The 24,009-nt window shown below is 40.9% G+C and overlaps 1 protein-coding gene across 2 annotated transcripts in view; it reads right to left on the reverse strand.

The window, feature by feature from the left end:
* The window catches only part of CACNA2D3 (calcium voltage-gated channel auxiliary subunit alpha2delta 3), an 809,032-nt gene that overhangs the window by 39,237 nt on the left and 745,786 nt on the right, over positions 1-24,009 (reverse strand). For both annotated transcript variants that reach the window (XR_004971472.1, XM_036331880.1), the window contains one exon: positions 15,412-15,523. Coding sequence is in view for 1 of the 2 variants with exons in the window: in XM_036331880.1 (XP_036187773.1) it covers positions 15,412-15,523 (112 nt within the window). In the remaining variant the exon portion in view is untranslated. The remainder of the gene's footprint in view (positions 1-15,411; positions 15,524-24,009) is intronic.

Raw genomic sequence — 24,009 nt, forward strand, 5'->3', positions numbered from 1 at the left:
ATACACCAATAATTAACTTACAGAAAGAGAGACTTGCCAAAACCGGTTTGGCTCAGTGGATAGAGCGTTGCCTGCGGACTGAAAGGTCCCAGGTTCGATTCCGGTCAAGGGCATGTACCTGGGTTGCGGGCACATCCCCAATAGGAGATGTGCAGGAGGCAGCTGATCGATGTTTCTCTCTCATCGATGTTTCTAACTCTCTCTATCTCTCTCCCTTCCTCTCTGTAAAAAATCAATAAAATATATTTTTTTTAAAAAAGAGAGAGACTAAAAAAGCAATCCCATTTATCATCACACCAAGAAAAAAAAATTAAGATACCTAGGAATAAACTTGACTAAGGAGGTAAAAGAGCTATACGTGGAAAATTATAGGACATTGAAAAAGGAGATAGAGGAAGACATAAACAGATGGAAGAACATACTGTGTTCATGGATTCGTAGAATCAACATCATCAAGATGTCCATACTACCCAAAGCAATCTATAGATTCAATGCACTCCCCATTAAGATACCAACAGCATATTTCACAGACCTAGAACAAACTTTCCAAAAATTCATCTGGAATAAAATAAAGACCTCGAATAGCTGCAGCAATCCTGAGAAAGAAGAACAAAGTAGGTGGGATCTCAATACCAGATATCAAGCTGTATTACAAAGCCACTGTTCTCAAAACAGCCTGGTACTGGCACAAGAACAGACATATAGATCAATGGAAGAGAAGAGAGAACCCAGAAATTGACCCAAACCACTATGCTCAATTAATATTCCACAAAGGAGGCATGAACATACAATGGAGTCAAGGCAGCCTCTTCAATAAATGGTGTTGGAAAAGTTGGACAGATACATGCAAAAGAATGAAACTAGACCACCAACTTACAATATACACAAAAATAAACTCAAAATGGATAAAGGACTTAAACATAAGATGGGAAACCATAAAAATACTAGAGGAATCCACAGGCAGCAAAATCTCAGACATGTGCTGAAGCAATTTCTTCACTGATACTGCTCTTAGGGCAATGGAAACTAAAGAGAAAATAAACAAATGGGACTACATCAAAATAAAAAGTTTTTGCACAGCAAAGGAAACCAGCAACAAAACAACAAGAAAGCCTACTGCATGGGAGAACATATTTGCAAATGTTATCACCGATAAGGGTTTAATCTCCAACATTTACAGGGAACTCATACAACTTAATAAAAGAAAGATGAACAACCCAATCAAAAAATGGGCAATGGACCTAAATAGGTACTTTTCAAAAGAAGTCAGAAGAAAGGCCAAGAGACATATGAAAACCTGCTCAAAGTCACTAATCATCCGAGAGATACAAATCAAAATGACAATGCGGTACCATCTCACACCTGTCAGAATGGCTATCAGCAACAAATCAAGAAAGGACAAGTGCTGGCGAGGATGTGGAGAAAATGGAACCCTCGTGCACTGCTGGTGGAAATGCAGACTGGGGCAGCCACTGTGGAGAACAGTATGGAGTTTCCTCAAAAAACTAAAAATGGAACTCCCATTTGACACAGTGATCCCACTTCTAGGAATATATTCCAAGAAATCAGAAACACCAATCAGAAAGGATATATGCACCCTTATGTTCATAGCAGCACAATCCACCATAGCTAAGATTTGGAAACAGCCTAAGTGCCCATCAGTAGATGAGCAGATTAAAAAACTGTGGTACATCTACACAATGGAATACTATGCTGCGGTAAAAAAGAAGGAGTTCTTACCATTTGGAACAGCATGGATGGAACTGGACAGCATTATGCTAAGTGAAATAAGCCAATTAGAGAAAGATAAATATCACGTGATCTCACTCATTTATGGAATATAATGAACAACATAAACTGATAAACAAAAACAGATCCAGAGAGAGAGAAGCATCTATCAGACTGTCAAACCTCAGAGGGAAGGTAAGGGAGGGTGGGGATAAGGGGGAGAGATCAACCAAAGGACTTATATGCAAGCATATAGGCCTAACCAATGGACACAGACAACAGGGGGGTGAGGGCATGAGTGTGGGGGGTGGGGATAGGAGGTAACGTGGGGATAAGGACACATATGTAATAACTTAATCAATAAAGAAATGTTTTTTTTAAAAAAGAAAGAAAATAAATGCACAGCCCTCAATCTCCAAAAGGAAGAATTTGAACCATGGTGTTAATCTTATCGGAGCGGAAATTCTAGTTGTTTAAAAGTGAACTAAGCCCATTTGAAAGGGCCAATGATTATTTCATGGGAAATTGAATCATATTTATTTACATGTTTGAAACAAGATTGAGTACAGTAGTTTGGCAAGAATCTATGGAGCACGAGATACAAAAATATTTCAACAAATTAGCGTGTACTTGCAAATTAAGTGGTTAAAAACTGTTACATTTTAACGCCTACAAATTATATTATTCATGACATGAATGTACACCCACTGGCAAACTCTGTATGTAATTTGCGTAATGAAGTATCTGATCACTGTTGAATGTGGTCCCTAATTTAGAATTCCAATTTTTTTTTTTTTTATGAACCAAGAGCTCAAGTAGATCCATGAAGTGGTAAAAATCCAAGTTCTACTTTATCTAGGACAGTTTCCTTGGAGCAAAAAACCTCACCAACTGCTTTTCCTGATTGAAACCATTAGTTTTACCTTCCAGGCTAAGAAATCTTGGAGAGGGGACTGCATGGAGTCCTGTGGTTTTCCTACATCCCAGTCAACATAGATGGAATTGTGCTCTATAAAAATAACTCCCATTTCTCAAGCATTTACTCTGTGCTGGGCACTGTGCTAAGTATGAGGATTATACTTTTTTTTTAACCCACATATAGATCTTATGAGACAGGTATTATGCCCCTTGCAGGGATGAGCAGACTCAAACCCAAAATGTTGGAATAGCTGGTTAAAATCTTTGCACTGTCACCTAGCCAGTTTGGCTCAGTGGAGAGAGCGTCAGGCTGTGGACTGAAGGGTCCCAGGTTTGATTCCAGTCAAGGCCATGTACCTTGGTTGTAGGCTCCTCCCTGGCTTAGGCCCTGGTCAGAGCACATGCGCTCTGGATGTGGATGTGTTTCTCTCACATCAATATTTCTCTCTTTCTCTCTGTCTTTCCCTCTCTCTTCCACTCTCCCTAAAAAAAATCAATGGAAAAATATCCTCAGCTGAGGATTTTAAAAAAAAATCTTTGCACTGTCAAGTGTGGTCACCCAGAGCCCACCCTCTCAGCCTTTACTCAAGGAAGACACCGTGTCCCCACTGCTCAGTGGATCCATTCTCCAGGTCGTTTCCAGGAGGCCCCCTTGGTAAGAACACCTGCAGGGCATTGCCGGGAACAGTCTGAAGACTTGTGGTAAATGGCCCACCCAGCGTGAGACCTCAATAGGAAACTGGAGTAGTTTGTAGGAAAATGGGATCCCTGAACTATGGTGCTCTGAACTGGAGCCCACGAAATATGTCAACGCAGCTTCGAGACCAATTATTTTCTCTCCGCTTAGCGGGTAAATGAAAGGCGCGTGGGGAGAAGTGATGAGAGAAGAGAAGTGGAGCCACCGCTTTGGGGGCTTCCAGAAAGATGAGCAAAACTGGTGTTCAGATCCCAAAGTGAAACTGATGGCAACATAATTCATATGAGGAGTGATGAGTGATACTACCAAAAAGAGAGGCACACTAAAAAACCCACGGACTTGTCTTAGAAATTAATATCTTGTCAGCATTGCAATGTGACAAGATTTTTAAAGCTCTGGCATTGCACATGTTACACGTTTGATTGATTGGTTAAATTTTTTTTTTCTTAATTGGCTATAAGTATGTAACTCAGCAATTGATTTTCATTCCGAAGAAACATTTGTAGCCCCCTTTCCCAGCCGAGGTTGAAGGGGTATCAAGAAGAAAAGTAATGTATTGGAAAATAGTAAAACATTAAATTACATTCTTTTTAGATATCCAGTTTTGGTAACTTGTTGACAGTCACAAATGCCCAGAAAATATGGGCTGAGTTGTTTTCGATTGCTGTTTGAATAACAGATTAATTTAATAATCAGTGGGATATTGAATGACGAAAATGATTGGTTAAAGCAGCCAAGCCACCAACCCTAATGACATTCTTATGTAAATTCTTATTTTCTTTTAGGCTCCTGCATTCTTAATGAACCCTATATTTTTGAAAATCCTTTTTTAAACATTGCATACTGTCCCTCTGTTATATCTTTCCATAATATAGACAGATAAATGTCCACTTTTGGAGTTGCCAATTTTAAGGTTTCTATTTAGAGCCCCTGAGTCACCTCTTGATGTATTTTCCACAGAAAACCATCAAGGAATTCTGGGAATAGGACACAGAAATGGAGTTGGGAGCAGCTAGCCTTCAAAGATCATTGGAGACCAAGAAGACTTTGACTGTACGCTAGAACCACATGACATGGTTTCCTGAATTCTAGCCAGGTGTTCAGGCACCCAGGTCATCGGACTCCTCGAGAAGATGGGAAGACTGTTAAGGGCCGGCCAAGAGCACAGAGACTGTTCCCGTGGGAAGCGGTTCTTTGGGATGGTTGCTCTCTGGTTGGCCATCGCTTGTGGAGGAGAGTAATCGCCGCCTTGAGGATGGTTTGTAATGGCCATCGCTTTGTATGTTCCATTGCGGGAGGCGAGATGTTTTTCTTTGAAAGAGATCTTAGTGCGTAATTTCTAAAATACTATAATTTTCACCAAACTCAGTTTCCAACTCACTCCTAGCCAAATGCTGTAGAACTGTGTTATTTTTGAATGTCACTGCCCCTGGCCTGAAGTTACCTACAAAGTTAGTCAGAAATTAGTAATTGTCTTAGAGAACTAGTTCTGCAATGGTTGACAAATTTCTACCAGATTCAGATGCAAAGGATGCAAATTTGGATTTTTGGTTTCTATCAAACATAATGGCTGTTATATTGAAAAATCAACTGGCCATTGAGAAGAGAGAGATGACAAAGTCAGTATTTTTCTTCTTACCATATTGTATTCTAAGAATACAAAGATCACACAAAATGCAAAATGTTATCTTCATAAATACTTTGCCAAATACTAAGATATATTTTCTAATAAGTTTATTTCATAAAATGGAGCAAGGAAAAACAGAAAGGGATATGCAAAAGACAAGAAGCAGAGGGCTCCATCCTTCTCAGCCTCCAAAGAGACTATGTGCTCTATCCCAGTGTCTAGTATAGAACAGGCAATCGAGAAATATTCACTGAAGGCTTCCAATCAAGATGTTGGAGTGTGCTTTCCCCCTCTCAAGACCACAACAAACTTACAACTAAACTACTGAAAAAGCATCACTGAAAATCACCTGAAGTCTAGCTGAACAGAAGTCCTATAACTAAGAATATACAGAAGAAACCATATTAAGATTGGTAGGAAGGGCAGAGATATGGAACAAGCTGGTCCCAAACCCATGTATGGTGATTAAAAATTAGGAGGGAGCCCGACAGCAGTGGTTTAGTGGTTAAGCACTGAGCAATGAACCAGGAAGTAAAGGTTAAATTCTCAGTCAGGACATATGCCTGGGTTGGGAGCTCGATCCCCAGTGTGGGGTGTACAGGAGGCAGCTGATCAATGAATTCTCTCTCATCATTGGTGTTTCTATCCCTCTTCCTTCCTCTCTGAAAAAAGCTCGGGGTCCCAGCCCCACACCAGGTCCTCCAGCCTAGGGGTCCAGTGCTGGGAAGAGAAGTCTCTATAACTTCAGGCTGTGAAAACCAGTGGGGACTGTGACTGAGATGTAGACCTGCTGGAGTCAAAAACATTCCTTTTAAAGGGCTGGTGACAAACTTACTTGGATTCACTTGCTCTGAGTTGCAGCACTGGGGCAGCAGGCCTAAAGGTGCCAGGGACAACTAGGAGAAACTGAATTGTCTGACATCAGGGAAAGGACTGGAGGGGCAGCTTTCTCCCAGACAGAAGTGCAGACAGATGCCATTGTTCCTTTGCTAAACCCTCTCGCCACCCAGCCTGCACAGGTGTGCACCATATCTGAGTCTCTATCAACCTGGCTAACACCATTCACCCTACCCTATTGATTCCCTGAGGCCCTCCCCCACCCAACTTGCACGCCAACCCAAGCCGCTGCCAGTAGCTTTGCCATACAAATGGCCTATCTTGGCTCATGCTTCAGAATTTCCTAAACTCTCTCAAAGACTCACAAATGCCAAACAAGCAGCATCTTGCCTTGGGGTGCCCTGTACCGCTTGCTAAGCAGCCCCAAACCCAGCACAAGTAGAAAAATCTGCAGGTCACTTTGAAGCTCAAAGTGGCTCCAGGAGGGGCACAGGCAGTGGCTGACCTTACCCTGCACCAGTGCTCCTCCCAAGAGGCCCCAGAACCAACATATCCAGTGGCCAGCTACAGACCACACCAGAGCACCACCCAACCACCTCCACAAACGACACACCCAAACGGCAGACTTAGTTGGTACCAAGCCCCACTAAAGTGAATCCTGCTCCATAGAGTGAGCCTCTATACAACAGCTTCTCCACTACAGTCACAGCAATCCTTACACCCAATCAGTCTGAGGGTCAGTCCCTGCCATTGATGTACCAAGAGAAATCAAGGCTCTTACAATAGGAAGGCACAGACAACTCATACAAGAGACACACCTGGAGTACCCAGCTCAGGTGACCAGGGAGACTGTATCACTGGGTCCCACAGAACACCTACTACATAAGGCCACTTCAACAAGAGCAGGAGATGTAGCAGCTCTACTTAATACATAGAGACAAACACAAGGAGGCACTTAAAATGAGAAAACAAAGAAGCATTTCCTAAATAAAAGAACAGAATACTCCTCCAGAAAAAGAACTAAACAACATGGAGACAATCTACCAGATGCAGAGTTCAAAACACTGGTTATAGGAATGCTCAGTGAACTTAGTGAGAACCTCAAGAGAGACAGGAAACATAAAAATGAGCATGTAAAACATAAAAAAGAACCAGTTAAAAATATAGAATATAATAATTAAAATGAAGAATACATTATAGGGAATCAACAATAGATTAGATAAAGCAGAGAATCAAATCAGCACTCGGAAAACAAGGTAGCAGAAAACATCCAGTCAGAACAGTAAAAAGAAAAAAGAATACAAAAAATGAGAATAGTTTAAGGCAGTGATGGCGAACCTATGACACACATGTGAGAGGTGACACAGGAACTCATTATTTTGGTTGATTTTTTTTTGTTAAATGGCATTTAAATATATAAAATAAATACCAAAAATATGTCTTTGTTTTACTATGGTTGCAAATATCAAAAAATTTCTACATGTGACACGGCACCAGAGTTAAGGTTTTTCAAAATGCTGACATGCCGAGCTCAAAAGGTTCGCCATCACTGGTTTAAGGGGTCTTTGGGGAAACTTCAAATATAACAACATTCACATCATAGGGGTACCAGAAAAGGAAAAAAGAGAGCAAGAAATGAAAAACTTTTTAAAGAAATAATGATGGAAAACTTCCCTAACCTGATGAAGAATATAGCCATACAAATCCAGGAAGCACAGAGAGTCCCAAACAAGATGAACCCAAAAAGGCCCACACTAAGACATAGTTAAAATGTGAAGGGCTAAAGACAGAGAATCTTAAAAACAGCAAGAATAAAGCAGTTAGTTACCTACAAGGGAGTGCCCATAAGACTGTCAGCTGATTTCTCAGCATAAACTTTCCAGGCCAAGGGATTGGCCAGAAATACTCAGAGTGATAAAAAGCAAAGCTATCACTCAGAATTGAAGGTCAGATAAAGAGCTTCCAGACATCAAAAAACTAAAGGATTTCATCACCACCAAACCAGCATTATGAGAAATGATAAAGGGACTTCTTTAAGAAAAAGAAGAAAAAAGATAATAAATAAATAAATAAATAAATGCCCTGGCCAGATAGCTCAGTCAGTTAGAGCAGTGTCCAGATACACCAAGGTTGTGGGTTTAATCTCTGGTCAGGACACATATAGGAAGAAACGAATGTATGCATGGGTTAATGGAACAACAAATTAATTTTCTCTCTCTCCCCTCCTCTCTCTAAAATCAATAAATGAAAATTTAAAAAATATGTGGATAATAAAACAGGAATAACTATGTATCTATCAATAACTGCTTTAAATGTAAATGGTTTTAATGCTCCATCAAAAGACATAGGGTGGCTGAATGGATAAAAAAACAAAACCCTTACATATGATGTCTATAAGAGACTCACTGTAGATAGAAAGACATACACAGACTGAAAGTAAAGGGACAAAAAAGATAATTCATGAAAATGAAACAAAAAAAAATAAGCTAGGGTAGCAATACTTATTTTTGGCCAAAATAGACTTTAACACAAAAGCTATAACAAGAGATAAGAGGACACAGTAATACCACTTCTGGGCATTTATCTTATTAAACCCAAAACACTAATTCAAACAGATATAGGAATCCACATGTTCATTGCAGCATTATTTATAATAGCCAAGATGTGGAAGCAACCTGAGTGTCCATCAACAGACGATTTTGTGCATATATACAATGGAATATTACTCAGCCATAAAAAAAAAAATCTTTCCATCTGCAACAACATGGGGTGGATCCTGGCTAAGTGAAATAAGTCAGACAGACAAAGACAAATACCATATGTTTCACTTATATATAGAATCTGTAACACAAAATAAATAAAACAGAATCAAACTCATAGACACAGAGAACATTTTGATGGTTTCCAGATGGGAGGGAATTGGAGGATGTGTGAAAAAGGGGAAGGGATTAAGAAATACAAACTGATAGTTACAAAATAGTCATGGGGATGTAAAGTATAGCATTGAATATAGTCAATGATGTTGTAATAACTATGTGTAGTGCCAGGTGGGTGTTAAACTTATTGAGGTGATCACTTCATAAGCTATATAACTGTCTAATTATATGTCATACACCTGAAGCTAATATAATATTGTATGTCAACTGTAAATGAAAAATAAAAGAATCATTTAAAAAACCAGTAATGTTCACTGAAGTCCTAAAGTATATTTTTTTCCTAAGACCCTTTTCTTGTTTTCAAGTGAAGCCTTAGAAACCTCCCTCAGTCAATCATATATCAGCTCTCATATCTTATTAACTAAATTGCCATCTCACCAGTTGACATTAGAAACAGGTAAAAACCAACTGTGATGTAAGAAATCAAGAGAGTGGTTATCTTATGGCAGATGGGGCTGTACCTAGAAGGGGGCAGGCGGGAGGCTTCCGGGGGGCTTAACTGTTCTTTCAGTTCTTTTTTTTAAAAAAATATATTTTATTGATTCTTTACAGAGAGGAAGGGAGAAGAATAGAGAGTTAGAAACATCGATGAGAGAGAAACATCGATCAGCTGCCTCCTGCATACTCCCCACTGGGTATATGTCTGCAAACAAGGTACATGCCCTTGTCCAGAATCAAACCTGGGTCTCCCGAGTCCACAGGCCGACGCTCTAACCACTGAGCCAAACCGGTTAGGGCAGTTTTTTCAGTACTTATTCTGAGTGAGTGTAAGTTATATAGACATGTCCACCTTGTGAAGGTTCATCAAGCTGCAAACATATGGTTTGTACACTTTTCTGTATGTGCTAAACATCAATAAAGAGCTTATTTAAAAAGGGAAAGCATAGTCCCTTCTCTTCTCCCCACTGAGACCCCTGAGCCTTTATTGTTTTGCTTCTGTAGTGTCTGACTGAGCTGCTGGGTAGTGGTCTTGAGATAAAGCTTGGAAAGGACAAACCTTCAAAGCCTGCAGTGTCTTTTCCCTGGGACCAGCAGCACGCGGTAGAAGGCCTCACTCAACTCCCCAGCCTCCTGGGAGTCTTCAAGCCAGCATGGAATTCAAGGGCTGAGACAGGCTGGTTATGGTGGTGCAAACACCTTCAACATCACCTTTCTATCGTGGTCATCCTTGCATTGCCCAAGGCTCCAGCAGTTTCTGGCCACAGCAGGAATGCAGCAACCTCCCACTGAATGACAGGTAGTCTTCTCATTAGTTTGAAATCATTAGGTCACTTCTTTTAATTAAATTGCACCCATGTCTGTTTCTAATTACAAGTCAACAAGGAAACATGTGACTGGCCCTAATAGCTATCTATCTTGGTTCTATTTGTTTTCTCATTTAGAATGGAAATAAGAAACCTAATGTTCCACTAAATATGATTGCCTATCATTCACTAAGAGATACTGGCCACCTGATGGAGTTTGTAGCTATGATGACTGGGGATATGATATCCTTCTTACAACAAGCCCATGCTATGCTTACTATTATTATGGCCCAAGTTTCCCAGGAGAAGCTGAGATTCAGAGCATTTAGATTCCTGCTGGAGGTCACACGGTCAGCAAGGCTAGTGTTGGATTCACACTCTGATCCCACCGCTCCTGCACTAAAGAACGCACCTCCGTGCTTGCTGTGGGTGCTCTCGGAAGTCCTCAGTCAGAAGTAAACCGTGACATGGTGGTTTGGCAAGTGTGGAAGCCATTGTGCTCTAAACACTTAGACATGCTGGATGAAATAGTAAAACTAAAAGTGCATGTTTAAATAAAAAAAAAAAAAAAAAAAAAAAAAAAAAACTTACAAGGGAAGATACTAAAAGCCAACTTGTACATTTATAGCTAAGTGGTGTTGTCTGGGCTCTGATATCAGCATGAGAAATCAAACGTTATGCCTAAAGTACATGCTGCCTAGGAAAAATATTTACTGTAATTATATGATGCACAAACTCCTAAATACAAAAGCTTACATAACAATTATTCCCAGGCGCAGTCAATACCAATAGGATACATGATTGAAGCCCAGATATAAACCTCTCATGAAGAGAAACTCAAGCTCTAGTCTGTTCCCACAAAAATAATAATTAATAGTAAAGATCAGTTTACAGTCAAAAATGACAAAACACATGGGCAAAAATCTGCCATTAAAGAAAGCAGACACAAGCAACAAGAGACTGGTGCCCTAAAAGTTTAAACTGCTAAAATAACCTTAAAAGTTCTTTATAATTAAGTATAGGAAATTTAATAATAAGACTCTTTATAAAAGAATACACAGATTTTTAAAAGAAGCAAATAAACCCTCTAGAATAAAAGGAAAGACATCTATATTAAAAACTCAATGCATTCTCTAAGCAGCAGACTAGACACAGTCAAAAGGAAATTAATGAACTCTAAGTTGAAGGACATTATCCAGGATAAAGTACATAAAAAACAGAAATGAATTTATATCTAGACATACTTCAGTGAAACTTCAGAACATTAAAGAGAGAGTAATGCTTTAAAAGCCATCAGAGAGGGGGAAACTAGCCTATTTATAAAGGTGCAAAACTAAAAGTTAGAACACAAGGGAATGGTATCTTTAAAAATTTCAATTTAGATAGTATGAAGTTAAATTATCTCTGCAGAGTACCTATGAAATAAGGTGTTTTAGACAAAGAATGGGAGAATTTATCACTCCCAGAACATTCCTGGAAAAACTTCCAAAATACTGTAAAACAAAAAAAGCAATGGCAAAAAAAAAAAAAAAAAAAAAAAAAGCAATGGTGAGTAAACAAATTGGTAAACATTCTATTGGAAGAAGAAAGAGGAAGAGGAGGAGGGCAAAGATAAAGAATGAAGAATAGAAAGCATATAAAATGGAAATAAATCCAGACTTAAACCTACCAATAATAGACAGGTATTTCAAATCCAGCTATGTTCTATTTATAAGACAAATCCTAATGCAAAATGACAAAAAAAAAAAAAATACTTGAGAATTGAGGGGAGAGGGTGGGAAACATGCCTAGGAAATGTTACCAAGAGGAAAACTACTATGCCTATACCATTAGCAAACAAAATAGACATGGAAGCATAAAGCACTTTCATACAGGTTTTACATAATGATAAAAGGAATGATTTATTAGCAAGCTGTACCAATCCTGAACAGAGATGTCCATGGTAACATTGCTTCAAAATATAGAAAGCAAAATGAATTGAATGACACAAATGAGTTGAAAAATTCCTAAGTCTTATAAGAGATTAATTGCCATCTAAAACAGACACTCCCTAAATATTGAATGTAAACTCTAATTGAAAACAATTAAAATATAAAATAAAATAGCCTTTAAAAAACTTTGAAACGAAGTAAGACATTTGAGCCAATAGTTACTTATTAATATATTAATCCCTGTACCCAGCTATTAGAGAATGAAACTTGCTTTCAAAAATACATGGATAAGTACTAGAATACAAAGCAAGTCTCCACACATGCTAAAAAACATGTTATACAGATCACAATGCCATTTAACTAGACATCAATAATAAAAAAAAGTCTCAAATCCAACATATTAGAAAATCTTAAAACTATTTATAGATAAAAATAGTGAAAATTATAACACTGCTAGAGTTAAATAATAATGAAAGCCTTATATTAAATTTATGGAGATAAACTGGAATGCAGAAAGAAATTATATATATTTGGATGAAGCTGATAAAGTTAGGCAGCAAACACAATGTTAGAAGAAAAAACAACAACAACAGAGTAAACTCCCAAAACACAGAAGAAAGGTAATAATTAATAATACAGATAAGAAGCAAAAAAAATAAAATAAAAATTCAAAGAAACAACAGAAATAATCAAACAATCTAAATGATTGTTCTTTGAAAAGATAAACAAAACAAACATGAGACATGGGGGAGGGGACTTTAGTGAGTGAGTGAGTGAGAGAGAGAGAGAGAGAGAGAGAGAGAGAAAGAAGAAGGAGGGAGAGAGAAAGAGATTGATTTAAAAGGGGGCAAAATCCGCAATAAGATAGCATTTTTAATCAAACAATAACACTATGAACAAATGCATGCAATAACCTTGAAAACTGAGAAGAAATAGGCGATTTTCTAAGAAATATAATCACCAAAGTCATTTCAAAAAGAAACAGAAATTCCAGAGAGATAGCTAACCACTAAAGAAATGAATTCAGTAGTTGAAAATGTACTCACACAAAAACAGATGAACAAATAAAAACCCATCAGTCACTGATAGTTTTATAAGTTTTACCAAACCTACCAGAAAATGATAATTTGGTCTTATACAAAATGTTAAGATATTTGAGAGGAAATATTCTCCAAGTAATTTTGTGACGATAAAATGAAGGTAAGAGCAAAGCCAAATGACAGCACAAGAAAGGAAAAGTGTAGCCCGCACTCCTTTTTGAGCACAGATGCAATAAACTCACCATCTAATATGAGCAGATGAATCTTGAAATATGGTGTTGCTTTTTGTAACCTTCACAATGAAAGTCCATCATGGGAAAGCAAGTATATTTTCACATTCAACAACCCATCTACTATTAAAGATATTTGTGGTATATATGTGTCATGATTGAAAACAATTTTAATTATATCCCTGTAACTCAACATATTAAAAATTAAAATTATTTTAGTAATGTATGTAGAATTTTTTTAAAATAAAATTCAACATCCATTCAAGTTTCAAGTAATAACACCAGCAGCACCAAACACTCTTGAAGAGGACTTTTTTAAACTTAATAAGTGGTTAACTACTAAAAACCTACAGCAATTTGGGAAATGGATAACAGTTGTGGGTGCACATCATTGTGAGTTACTTAATGCACTTGAATTTTACACTCAAAAATAGTTATGATGGTAAATTTTATATTATTTATATTTCACTACAACTTTAAAAACCCTGTAGCAAACATTATACTTAATATGGATTATTAGGAGCAATTCCTTTAAATTAGGAATAAGACATGGTCACCTACTCTCATTGCTTCTATGTATCAGAATTCTGGTGTAATAAAACAAATAATTAAGTATAATGATTAGAAAGAAAAATTTTCACAAGTGATATTACTGTCTATGCAGAGAGCCCAAGAAAATCTATACACAAACTGTCAGATCTTAAACAATATCTAGTAATTTGTGGGATATAAGATACTCAATGTGCAGAAATCAGTGATATTCTCATATGCTAGCAATTATCAATTAGAAAATGTAGTTTCAAATATGTACTATTTATGTTAGCAAGAAAAACTATAAACTCTCTAAGTATAAATCTAACATAAAATTATAAAACTGTATTGAAAGGCATAGAAAGATACATATAAATAAGCAGATATATTTAGTTTATAAGGGGAAAGGAAGGTCCAATATAAAAGATAGCAATTATCTTCAAATTTATATATAACATAGCAAAATTAATTGAAACCCTAGCATGGGAATTAATGAGCTGGTTCCAAAATTAATATGAAAGAGTAAAGAGGGAGGCATAATGAAATGATATTTGTTCTAAATAACAAGTCATATTATAAAGCCATAATAATTAAAGAAACAGGGTGCTGACAAAGGTATTAACAAACCATAAAACCTGGACCAGATCTACATATAGATGGGAACTCAGCCCATGGCACAGGTATCATAATCTATTGGAAAATAAAGACTATTTAATATAAAGTGGTGGTTATAAAGCCAAGTACATAGAAAAGACCAAACTAGACTCTACCTCATGCTCCTACACCTTCCTCTCCTCTCCTCCCCTCTCCTCTCCCCTCCTCTCCCCTCCCCTCCCCTCCCCTCCTCTCCTCTCCTCTCCTCTCCCTCTCCCTCCCTCCCTCCCTCCCTCCCTCCCCCCCTCCCTAGAGGGGATTAAAGTCCTAAATGTGAAAGGTAGCCCTTTAAAGCATGCAGGGTGAAAATACATGGGAACAGTATTATATTAGGGCACAGACTAATTTTTGAAACAAGGTACAAGATAGACAAATCATAGAAGAAAGAATAAATTAGACTAAAATAAAATAAAAGTGAAAGAAAATTTCTGCTCATCTAAGGGCATCCATAAATGTGAAGAGCCAGACCCAGGAATAGGAAGACACATATACAAACCATATAACGTCAAAAAAAAAGGGGGGGGTGTCCAAAACACAGAAAGAAAACTCAAATCAGTATGAATAGATTCACCACCGAACAGAGAACTGCCAGTAGAAATACAGGAATGAAGAGGTAAAGAACCCCCAAATGACCAATAAAACTGTTTCAAAAACAGGCCCACCCATATTAGTAGTCAGGGAAACCCATAGTAAACCATCAGACTTCAGTGAATCTGAAGATTCGGTGCTTTCCGTAAAGAGACCTGGAACAGGTAGCCGAAACTGCCAACTGTCAATTGGAGAAACACCAATGAGGACTTCTTCCAACCATCAACAAAGAGAACTGAAACCTCCCATATTCCAGGATGCATTCTGAATGCTTCCCAAACTCTCAGCGACCTTTCTACTAAAACAAAGCGACGTTTCTCCCAAGCTGATAGAAATGCTTCCTCACACAAGAGGGCAGCCATGTTTCCCTCTCTCTCTGGGGAATCCTGGCATGCCCCCCGCATCAGCCCATCTGGGGAAGTTCTCACTGAGCAGAGGTGGGGGGCTTACTTGGAGCAGTCTTCACAAGCAATGTTCCCTGAGGTCTCCTTGATGGTGCGCTCGGAGACAAATGCTGGGTACTCAGTATCACAAGGCTCCAGGGTCTGTTTCAATTTCTGGGCTGTAGAGATAAGGAAAAAAAGGAAAAGATAAGGAACACAAGGCACACGCTTTATTGTGACTGGCATCCCATAGGAACTCAGAATGCAGCTCTGCTCCCACTACTTTGCGTGTTTTCTAGGCACAGCCTAATGCATTATTTTCTAATTAGTCCAGTGATTTCATCTGCCAAGCAACTCTATAAGCTATAATTCTTCAAGCAGTTGCGTTGGCCTCATCAGCTATCATTTATGCATCCTAAGAATTCTACTTTCTGGGACAACATCAGTCAACTGAACTCAGCCTTACTTGAACTTAGCAACAAATGCATATGCATATCTAAATAAAGGTCTAAAATATAAGTTACACCATATTATTTGGGGTGAGACAAAGGTCATGATACAATTGCATGGTTTTATTACAGAAACGAAATTGAAATATGGACTAGTAAAATACGTAATGCCTTTGAACCAAAGCCATGAGCCTAATCCTACTATTATGAAGTTCCTTGTCCAGTAATACAGCACTAAATAACCCTGTGCGTAAATGAATACATAGTAGGCACTTGGTGATGGCCTTCTGGTTGATTAAATTATCTAAGCAAGTTATGTGCAGTGGGCAAGTGCCCAAACCTCTCCAAGTCTCATTTTTTTTTAAACTATTTTTTAAATATATTTTATTGATTTTTTACAGAGAGGAAGGGAGAGAGATAGAGAGTTAGAAACATCGATGAGAGAGAAACATCGATCAGCTGCCTCCTGCACATCTCCTACTGGGGATGTGCCCGCAACCCAGGTACATGCCCTTGACCGGAATCGAACCTGGGACCTTCCAGTCCGCAGGCCGACACTCTATCCACTGAGCCAAACCGGTTTTGGCATCATTTTTTTAAATATCTTAGTTGGGGATAATATAGGTTTCAATCAGAGGTTGATGTGAGAAGTAAATAAATAATATCTGTGGAGTATTTAGTGCAGTACCTGGAACATCATGAAAGCTAGGTAAGTGTCAGTTTACTATAATAGTAGTAACAGTGAATCATAATAATAAAACAATGGTAGCATTCGAGTGGGGCCATTGTGATATTAAAATAAGGATGAGAGAATTTACAACAGCCAAGATATGGAAGCAACTGAAGTGTCCATCAATATATGAATGGATAAAGAAGTGGTGCCTATATACAATGGAATATGATTCAGCTATAAAAAAAGGCCCTGGCCAGTTTGGCTCAGTGGATAGAGTGTCGGCCTGCAGACTGAAGGGTCCTAGGTTCGGTTCTGGTCAAGGGCATGTACCTTGGTTGCGGGCACATCCCCACTAGGAGGTGTGCAGGAGGCAGCTGATCGATGTTTCTCTCTCATCGATGTTTCTAACTCTCTATCTCTCTCCCTTCCTCTCTGTAAAAAATCAATAAAATATATTAAAAAAAGAATGAAATCTTGCCAGCTGCAACAACAGGGATAGACCTGGAGGGTATCATGCTGAGTGAAATAAGTCAGACAAATGCCACATGACTTCACTTAGGTGGAATCCACAAAACAAAATAAACAAATAAGCAGAACAGAAACAGAATCCTGGGTACAGAGGACATTTTGACACTTGCCAGAGAGGGGAAGAGATTTGGGAGGGTGACAAAAATGGTGAAGGAATTTGGAAGTACAAATTGATAGCTACAGAATAATCACAGGATGTAGAATATGGCATAGGGAATATAGTCAATAATATTGTAATAACTATGTATGGTGTCAAATGGGTACTAGGTTTATCAGGGTGATGACTTCACCTATATATATAAAACCCTAATATGCAAATAGACTGAATGGCGAAACAACTGAACAAGTGAACAGCCGTTCACTATGATGTGTGCTGACCACCAGGGGGTGCGCGCAGAACATGGCGGGTGTCAGCGGCGGGTGTCGGCAGCAGGTGGCAGAGCATGGAACATGGCGGGCATCAGCCACGGCAGGATGGTGGAGCAGGTGAGAGGGGGCACCAGACCAAGGTGGGGTTCCAGAGCCACCGCTTGCACCCGCTGCTGGCACCTGGCACCAGCTCCAAGCACCCAGCGTCGTCAGCAGGTACAAGCGGCGGCTGCCAGCCCTGATCGCCCCTCAGGGCTTCTCCACCTCCCCCTGGTCCTGAGGGGTGATTGGGGCCAACAGCTGCTTCTTGCAACTGCTGTCGGTGATGACCCTGTTCGCATCTACTGCCAGTGCCAGCCCCGCTTTCACCCGCAGCCACCACCCGGTGCCGGTCTCAATCACTTGGCGCCGTCAGCAGGTGAGAGTGGCAGCTGATGGCCCCGATCATCCCTGAGGGCTTCTCCACTTCCCCCTGCTCCTGAGAGGTGATCGGGGCAGCAGCAGCTGCTCACACCTGTTGACAGCACCAGCCCCAGTCTCACCCGCTGCTGGCGCCAGCCCCAATCACTACATGCCATCAGCAGGTTCGAGCAGGGCTGGAGCCACCAGCATGTGGGAGCAGATGCAGCAGGAGCAGGGCCGCTGGCAGAGAGGAAACCAGAGGCTGCAGCAAGAGTGGCTGGGTGGGGGCACGGAGGATGGGCCAAGACCCATCCCTGTGCCAACTGCAGGCTGGCAACCCACAATTCCTTTCACGGTGCATGAATTCATGCACTGGGCCTCTAGTAAATTATAAAAATGTCTAATCATGGGTTGTACACCTGAAGTTAATATAATATTGTATGTCAACTGTAATTGAAAAGTTAAATTATATATGAGGATGACAGATACTATAGCATAGTGGTTAAGATTGAAGGCTCTGAAGTCAGAGAAGTTTGAAGTACAAATCCCACTGCATCGCTTCTAGCTAATCCTCAGTATTCTCACCTGCAAAATGGAGATGCCAATAGTACAAGGCATTTTCACTGTCTTTTCCTTAACATTTTCCCAGTAGAATGCCTACAGGTTTTCAGCACCCAAACTCTGTATAATGTTTTTGGCTGATGTTTATATAAATTATAAACATATATTTCTAAATATACATTATCTATAATAAATACTATATTCATATATTATTTAGTTTACGATTGCAAAACTCAGTGGGATTTTAAGAAAATGAAGTGTGAACAAAGTCTCATGTTATATTCGAAACACAACAAATTGGTTGGCTGTCAGAGCCATGGGGAGGTGTTCTGTGGAATGTCACCTGGGAGGGTCTGCCACAAGTGAGCCATCACAGGTTTACTGAATGCAGAACAACTGCTTGGTAGCAATAAGATAATTGTTGGGTGGTCAGGAAGCCATGCTCTAAGGATTTATATCCTGATGTGATTGTGTTTTATAATATAGGCTTTTCACTGAGCTTTAATTATTCTGAGGAAATTAATTTGGTGTTTGTGACTGAAGTGCTGTGCACTGTAATTGTTTCCTATTGGAAACAAAAGGAAGTAGACTCCTAATCAGCCTTTTTTTGTTGTTGTTAATCCTCATCTGAGGATATATTTTTCCATTGATTTTTAGAGAGAATGGAAGGGAGGGTGGGAGAGAGATATATATTGACTGCCTCCCACACGTGTCCGACCCAGCGGGGCTCAAACCTGCAACCCATGTACATGCCCTTCACTGGGAATCAAACCCATGCCCCTTTGGTGTGTGGGCCTACACTATAACCACTGAGCAATACTGGCCAGAGCCATAAGCAGCATTTTAAAATGCAGAGCAAGTGATTTGCAGGAACTGGTCACTGACATACAGAGACGCCCAGGCTAACTCTCAGGGTCGTTCTGAGGAATGCATGAACTATAGTTCTCAGCAGGGAGACATACATGCACACTTCACATACATGTGTGGGCACACACACAACCGTTATGAAATGCTAGCCCGTACAGAGTGTTACATCCACGTGCCAGGCCTGGGGCTAACTGCGTCGTAGCTAAGAACACAAATTCCGGGCTTGTGTATTCTGCCACTGCTCATGATCTCAGATGAGCTTTAAACTCTCTACACTTTCATGTCCTCATCTGAAACATGGGTATAACAGTATCAACCTCACATGGCTGTTTGAGGATCAAACAGATTAATAATGGAAAGTGGCTGGCACACTGGGAATGCTATTTAAGTGCCCATGCTTACTGCCAACGCGACTTCTGCGCCTGTTGTTTTGTTGAATGCTTCAGTGAGAAAAGGCAAGCAGCGGCTGCCTCCCTGAGTCCTGACTCCACTGAAGGTACAGCACTGGTAGCTGTCATGGTCCCCCTGTGCCCTCAGTGCCCACTCACAGGGACTGTCATGGCATGCTTCCTCAATAGTGAATACTTCTGAGCAAAATTGACAAAAGAAATGTGAGAATCTTAATCCTGGTGGCAAATTGCCTGCCTCCAGGTAGAAGGCCTGGTGAGTTTAGGTGGCCCACGCCCCACGGTCACACACAGAGGGACCCTCTGTGAGGAGGTGGTTCCCTCCCCGTTCTGTTTCAATGCCTCTGGTCTGGTCAGGAGGGTCTCTTTGTTTGATGCTCAGGAGCTTTTACCATCTTTCATTTGCTCTTCTCTCTTTTGTTTGACCTGGGAGGTCAAACATAAAGCTCAGAGCATCTGGCTACAATTTGGTGACACCTCTTTTATTTCCATGGTTCTCATTTTCACACTTATTTTCTCTGTATGGCAAGTGATACGGACTTTCTATTTTAATAATCACATTATCTAAATGTAAAAAAAAAATGAGTCCGATAAAATGAAATAAGATTAAGTGAACAATAGCACAGATGATAAGTGGAGTTGGTACAAGCATGCAGTTGGCATCTAATGACCTATTGATGGTAATGGCTAAGTTTATTGAGAAATGTGCCAGGTGATGTTCTGCTTTCCATGGATTAATTTATTTAACAGTAAGACAAGACAAAAAAACAACACAACAACAACTATGGGGTAGAAGCAATTGTTATCTCTGTTTTGCAGATTAGTGAATAGAGGAGAGGATTGAGAAAACTGCTCAAATTGATCCAGGGCAGAAGGTAGCAGAGCCAAACTTTGAACTTGGCAATCTGGCTCCAGCACCTATATATTTAACTGCTCTGTGAAGTTTGGCCAATGAACGAAAGGGAGAAAGGTCTTTGGGGCAGGCTGAGATAGGCAGCACATGTGACTTAAATACGCCCAATAACTGCACCATCTCTAATTCTGTCAGGGCCCAGTTACAATGGAGTGAGTCCAGCAAGTTCAATGGCGAGACTCATTTGGCTCTGGTCCTTTCTGGGGATGAAATGTTTGTTCCTTTGACAACGGTAGGACACCCAAACTGATGTGGGGATAAACCGTTGAGTCTATTTGCAACATGGCTATGGATTGGCAGAGGCTACTTGATGTGCTTTTGGGAGACACACGAATCTCTATATATAAAAGCCTAAGCAACCAGCTGACTGGCCAGTAGCTATGATGCGCACTGACCACCACGGGGCAGACACTTAACGCAGGAGCAGAAACCACAAGCATGGAAACATGGAATAGACTGATGAATCTCAGAGAGAAGGGGGGAGGGAGGGCAGGAAGAGATTAACCAAAGATCTTATATGCATACTAGAGGCCCGGTGCATGGATGTGTGCACTGGTGGGGTCCCTCAGTCTGGCTTGCAGAGATCAGGCTAAAACCGGATCTCTGACACCCCCGAGGGGTCCCGGATTGCAAGAGGGTGCAGGCCAGGCCGAGGGACTGGTGCATGAATCCGTGCACCAGGCCTCTAGTCCTATATAATAAAAGACTAATATGCAAATCAACCAAATGGCAGAACGACTGGTCGTTATGACGCACACTGACCACCAGGGGGCAGACGCTTAATGCAGGAGCGGGCCTAAGCCATCAGTCCGACATCCTACGAGGGCTTCCGGATTGTGAGAGGGTGCAGGCCGGGCTGAGGGACAACCCCGAGTGCACGGGTTTTGTGCATGGGGCCTCTAGTTATCATATAAAACCACAGTCACTTTAATCTAACGTGGTTTGTTATGAAGACCTTTGTCTGGAATACTTTGGAAAACACCACACATATTTGCCAATCTTTACTATTTATCTATGAAATTGCAAGCCAACAACTCGGGCCTCCAGCAACCTAGTGAGTACTATTTTAACTCTCGGACATTTAAGCTCCTTATCTTACACAGGTGTAGGCACACAAGGACCATGGTGCTATGCCAGGCTGATTCTTTTTCCAGAAGGGAAAACTGGGGTTCAGAAAGCAAACATAGCCTGCCTTGATCCCACAGAGAGTGACTGCTCACCTTGATCATTATTTACTTAAACAGCCAAATCACTGCCACCTTCACAGCCAACACTCATTAGGTGCTCACTACATGCCGAACACCATGCTGGGCCCGGTGCATGGACGGGACCCTCACCATCATGAGTGAGCAAGGACTGCTGCTCTCCTGTTTACAGACCAAGAATCTGGAGCTCAGAGAAATGCGGGCGCTTGCCCCAGTCACACTGCTGGGAGCGGTGGTGCCCAGATACCCACTCTGCCACATCCCGGAGCCTGCTACACTCTTTGCCATCACACCACTCTCCCTCCCACCCTACTTACACTGGACGTCTATAGCCGAGGCCGCCATGACCCATCACTCGCGCACAATGAGGCTCCCATACAATTGAATATCTTTAATTTCCCCTTAGCAACAAATGTCCCTGATGAGAATAACCGACTCGAGTTCACAGTAATTATGTGCAGACAATTGGGAATGAATAGAGTTGCCATTTGAAAAGCTTTCCTCTCCCTTTGTCTCTGCGGGTGCACCCCCATGCATAACCGGGTGCCAGCAAGCCCCTTCGCTTTGTGCAACTTTGCCCAAATGATACCTTTGTGATACTCAGCAGAAATCGCTTCCACAGTCCCCTCATTAAGGAAATGAAGCAGATGAACAGTGTAATTATGGATTCCATTTTTAGCGGAACAAAGATGTACGTTTCTCAGCTCAGGGTCTTTAGCTAGGGAGGGAATGGTACGTTCAAAATGAAGAGACCTTGTCAGTCAATGTAGTTATGTGCTCAGAACCCTTCTCTCCTTACGCGGAGTCTAAGAATTACATTTAACAAAGATATCCATATGATAGCAGCTCCACAGTGGAGTTTATTCACCCTCATTTGATTTGGTTTCTTCAGCTCTAAAATGGAAGTCACAGCCATGCCCAGCAGAGGGCTTTAAGCCTGAATGAGACAGTTCATGAGGAGCAGCCAAGGTGGCCAGGGGGCTAGCTCCACTGACTGGCGGAGGTGGCAGGTCTTGGGTGAGGTCTGAGCCCACTCTCTCTTAGCTGTCTGACTTGGGTGCCTCAGAAAGGCTCAGGGACAGATCTGGCAGCTCCCACCTCTCAGCTGAAGTGTCTGAAAGTAACCTGGTGCCAGTATTCTGCAAATGGAACAGAACTACACATGAGCACAACATGCATCCTCAGTGTGATTATTGGACAAGGACTTTATCTAGAGTTTGTGGGGAAAGGTCTCATGGTGCGGCAATGCAGGGAGGTAACTTGGAATTATTTATTAAGGAGCTTTTTATAAAGCTTCCTGAAACAGATGCAGAGAGCTGAAACGCTGCCCACTGTTGGTACTGCTGCACAGAGAAGCAGGGGAGAGGGGAGGTGAGATTTCAGACAGGGAACCTGCACACGTTACTGTAAGCATCAAGAGTTCAAAGCCCACCGCCCCCTACCCTACACCCCACCCCTGGGTCTTCGCTAGGGTTTCTCAACAGTGGCAGCACAGTAGTCCCCCCTTATCTGCGATTTCAGTGACCTGTGGTCAACCACAGTCCGAAGATATTAAATGAAAAATTCCAGAAATAAACAACTTGTGAGTTTTAACTTGCTCAGCATTCTGAGCAGTGTGACGAAATCTCACACCGCTCCATTTCCTCTCCCTTGAGACAGGAATCACCCCTTTGTCAGGTGTGTCCATGCTGTATATGCTACAGCCCATCAGCCATTTAGTAGCCATCTTGGTTATCAGGGAGAGAGACCGCATTCACATAACTTTTATTATAGTACATTGTTATAATTATTCTACCTTATTGTTAGCTATTGTTATTAATCTCTTAATGTGCCTAATTTATGAATACATAGATATGTATGTATAGGAAAAACATAGGATATATAGGGTTTGGAACTATCCATGCTTTCAGTAATCCATTGGGGGTCCAGAATATATCCTTTACAGATAAGGGGATACTGCTCTATTGACATTTTCAATAATTCTTTGTTGTCAGCAGTTGTGTGCTGTAGAATGCTTAGCGGCATCCCTGACCTCTACCCACTAGATGTCAGTAGCACCCCCATCCCCAGTTGCCACAACCAAAAATGTCTCCCGATGCTGCAATGACCTGTGGGAGGCGAAATCCCTCCCAAATGACTGGTACTCAGCAGAGACTCAAAAACTAATCGTCAGATTTGAAGGACCAGACCAGAGCCTGGGCTGATGCCTGTGGTGGCAGGTGTGGGGCAGGAAATCGCGCCAGGGGAGGATGGGGAAGTGGGAATGGAGGCTGGCATGAGGAAGGAACACA

Source organism: Myotis myotis, unplaced genomic scaffold, assembly GCF_014108235.1.
Source record: "Myotis myotis isolate mMyoMyo1 unplaced genomic scaffold, mMyoMyo1.p scaffold_m19_p_13, whole genome shotgun sequence".
NCBI classification, from domain to species: domain Eukaryota; kingdom Metazoa; phylum Chordata; class Mammalia; order Chiroptera; family Vespertilionidae; genus Myotis; species Myotis myotis.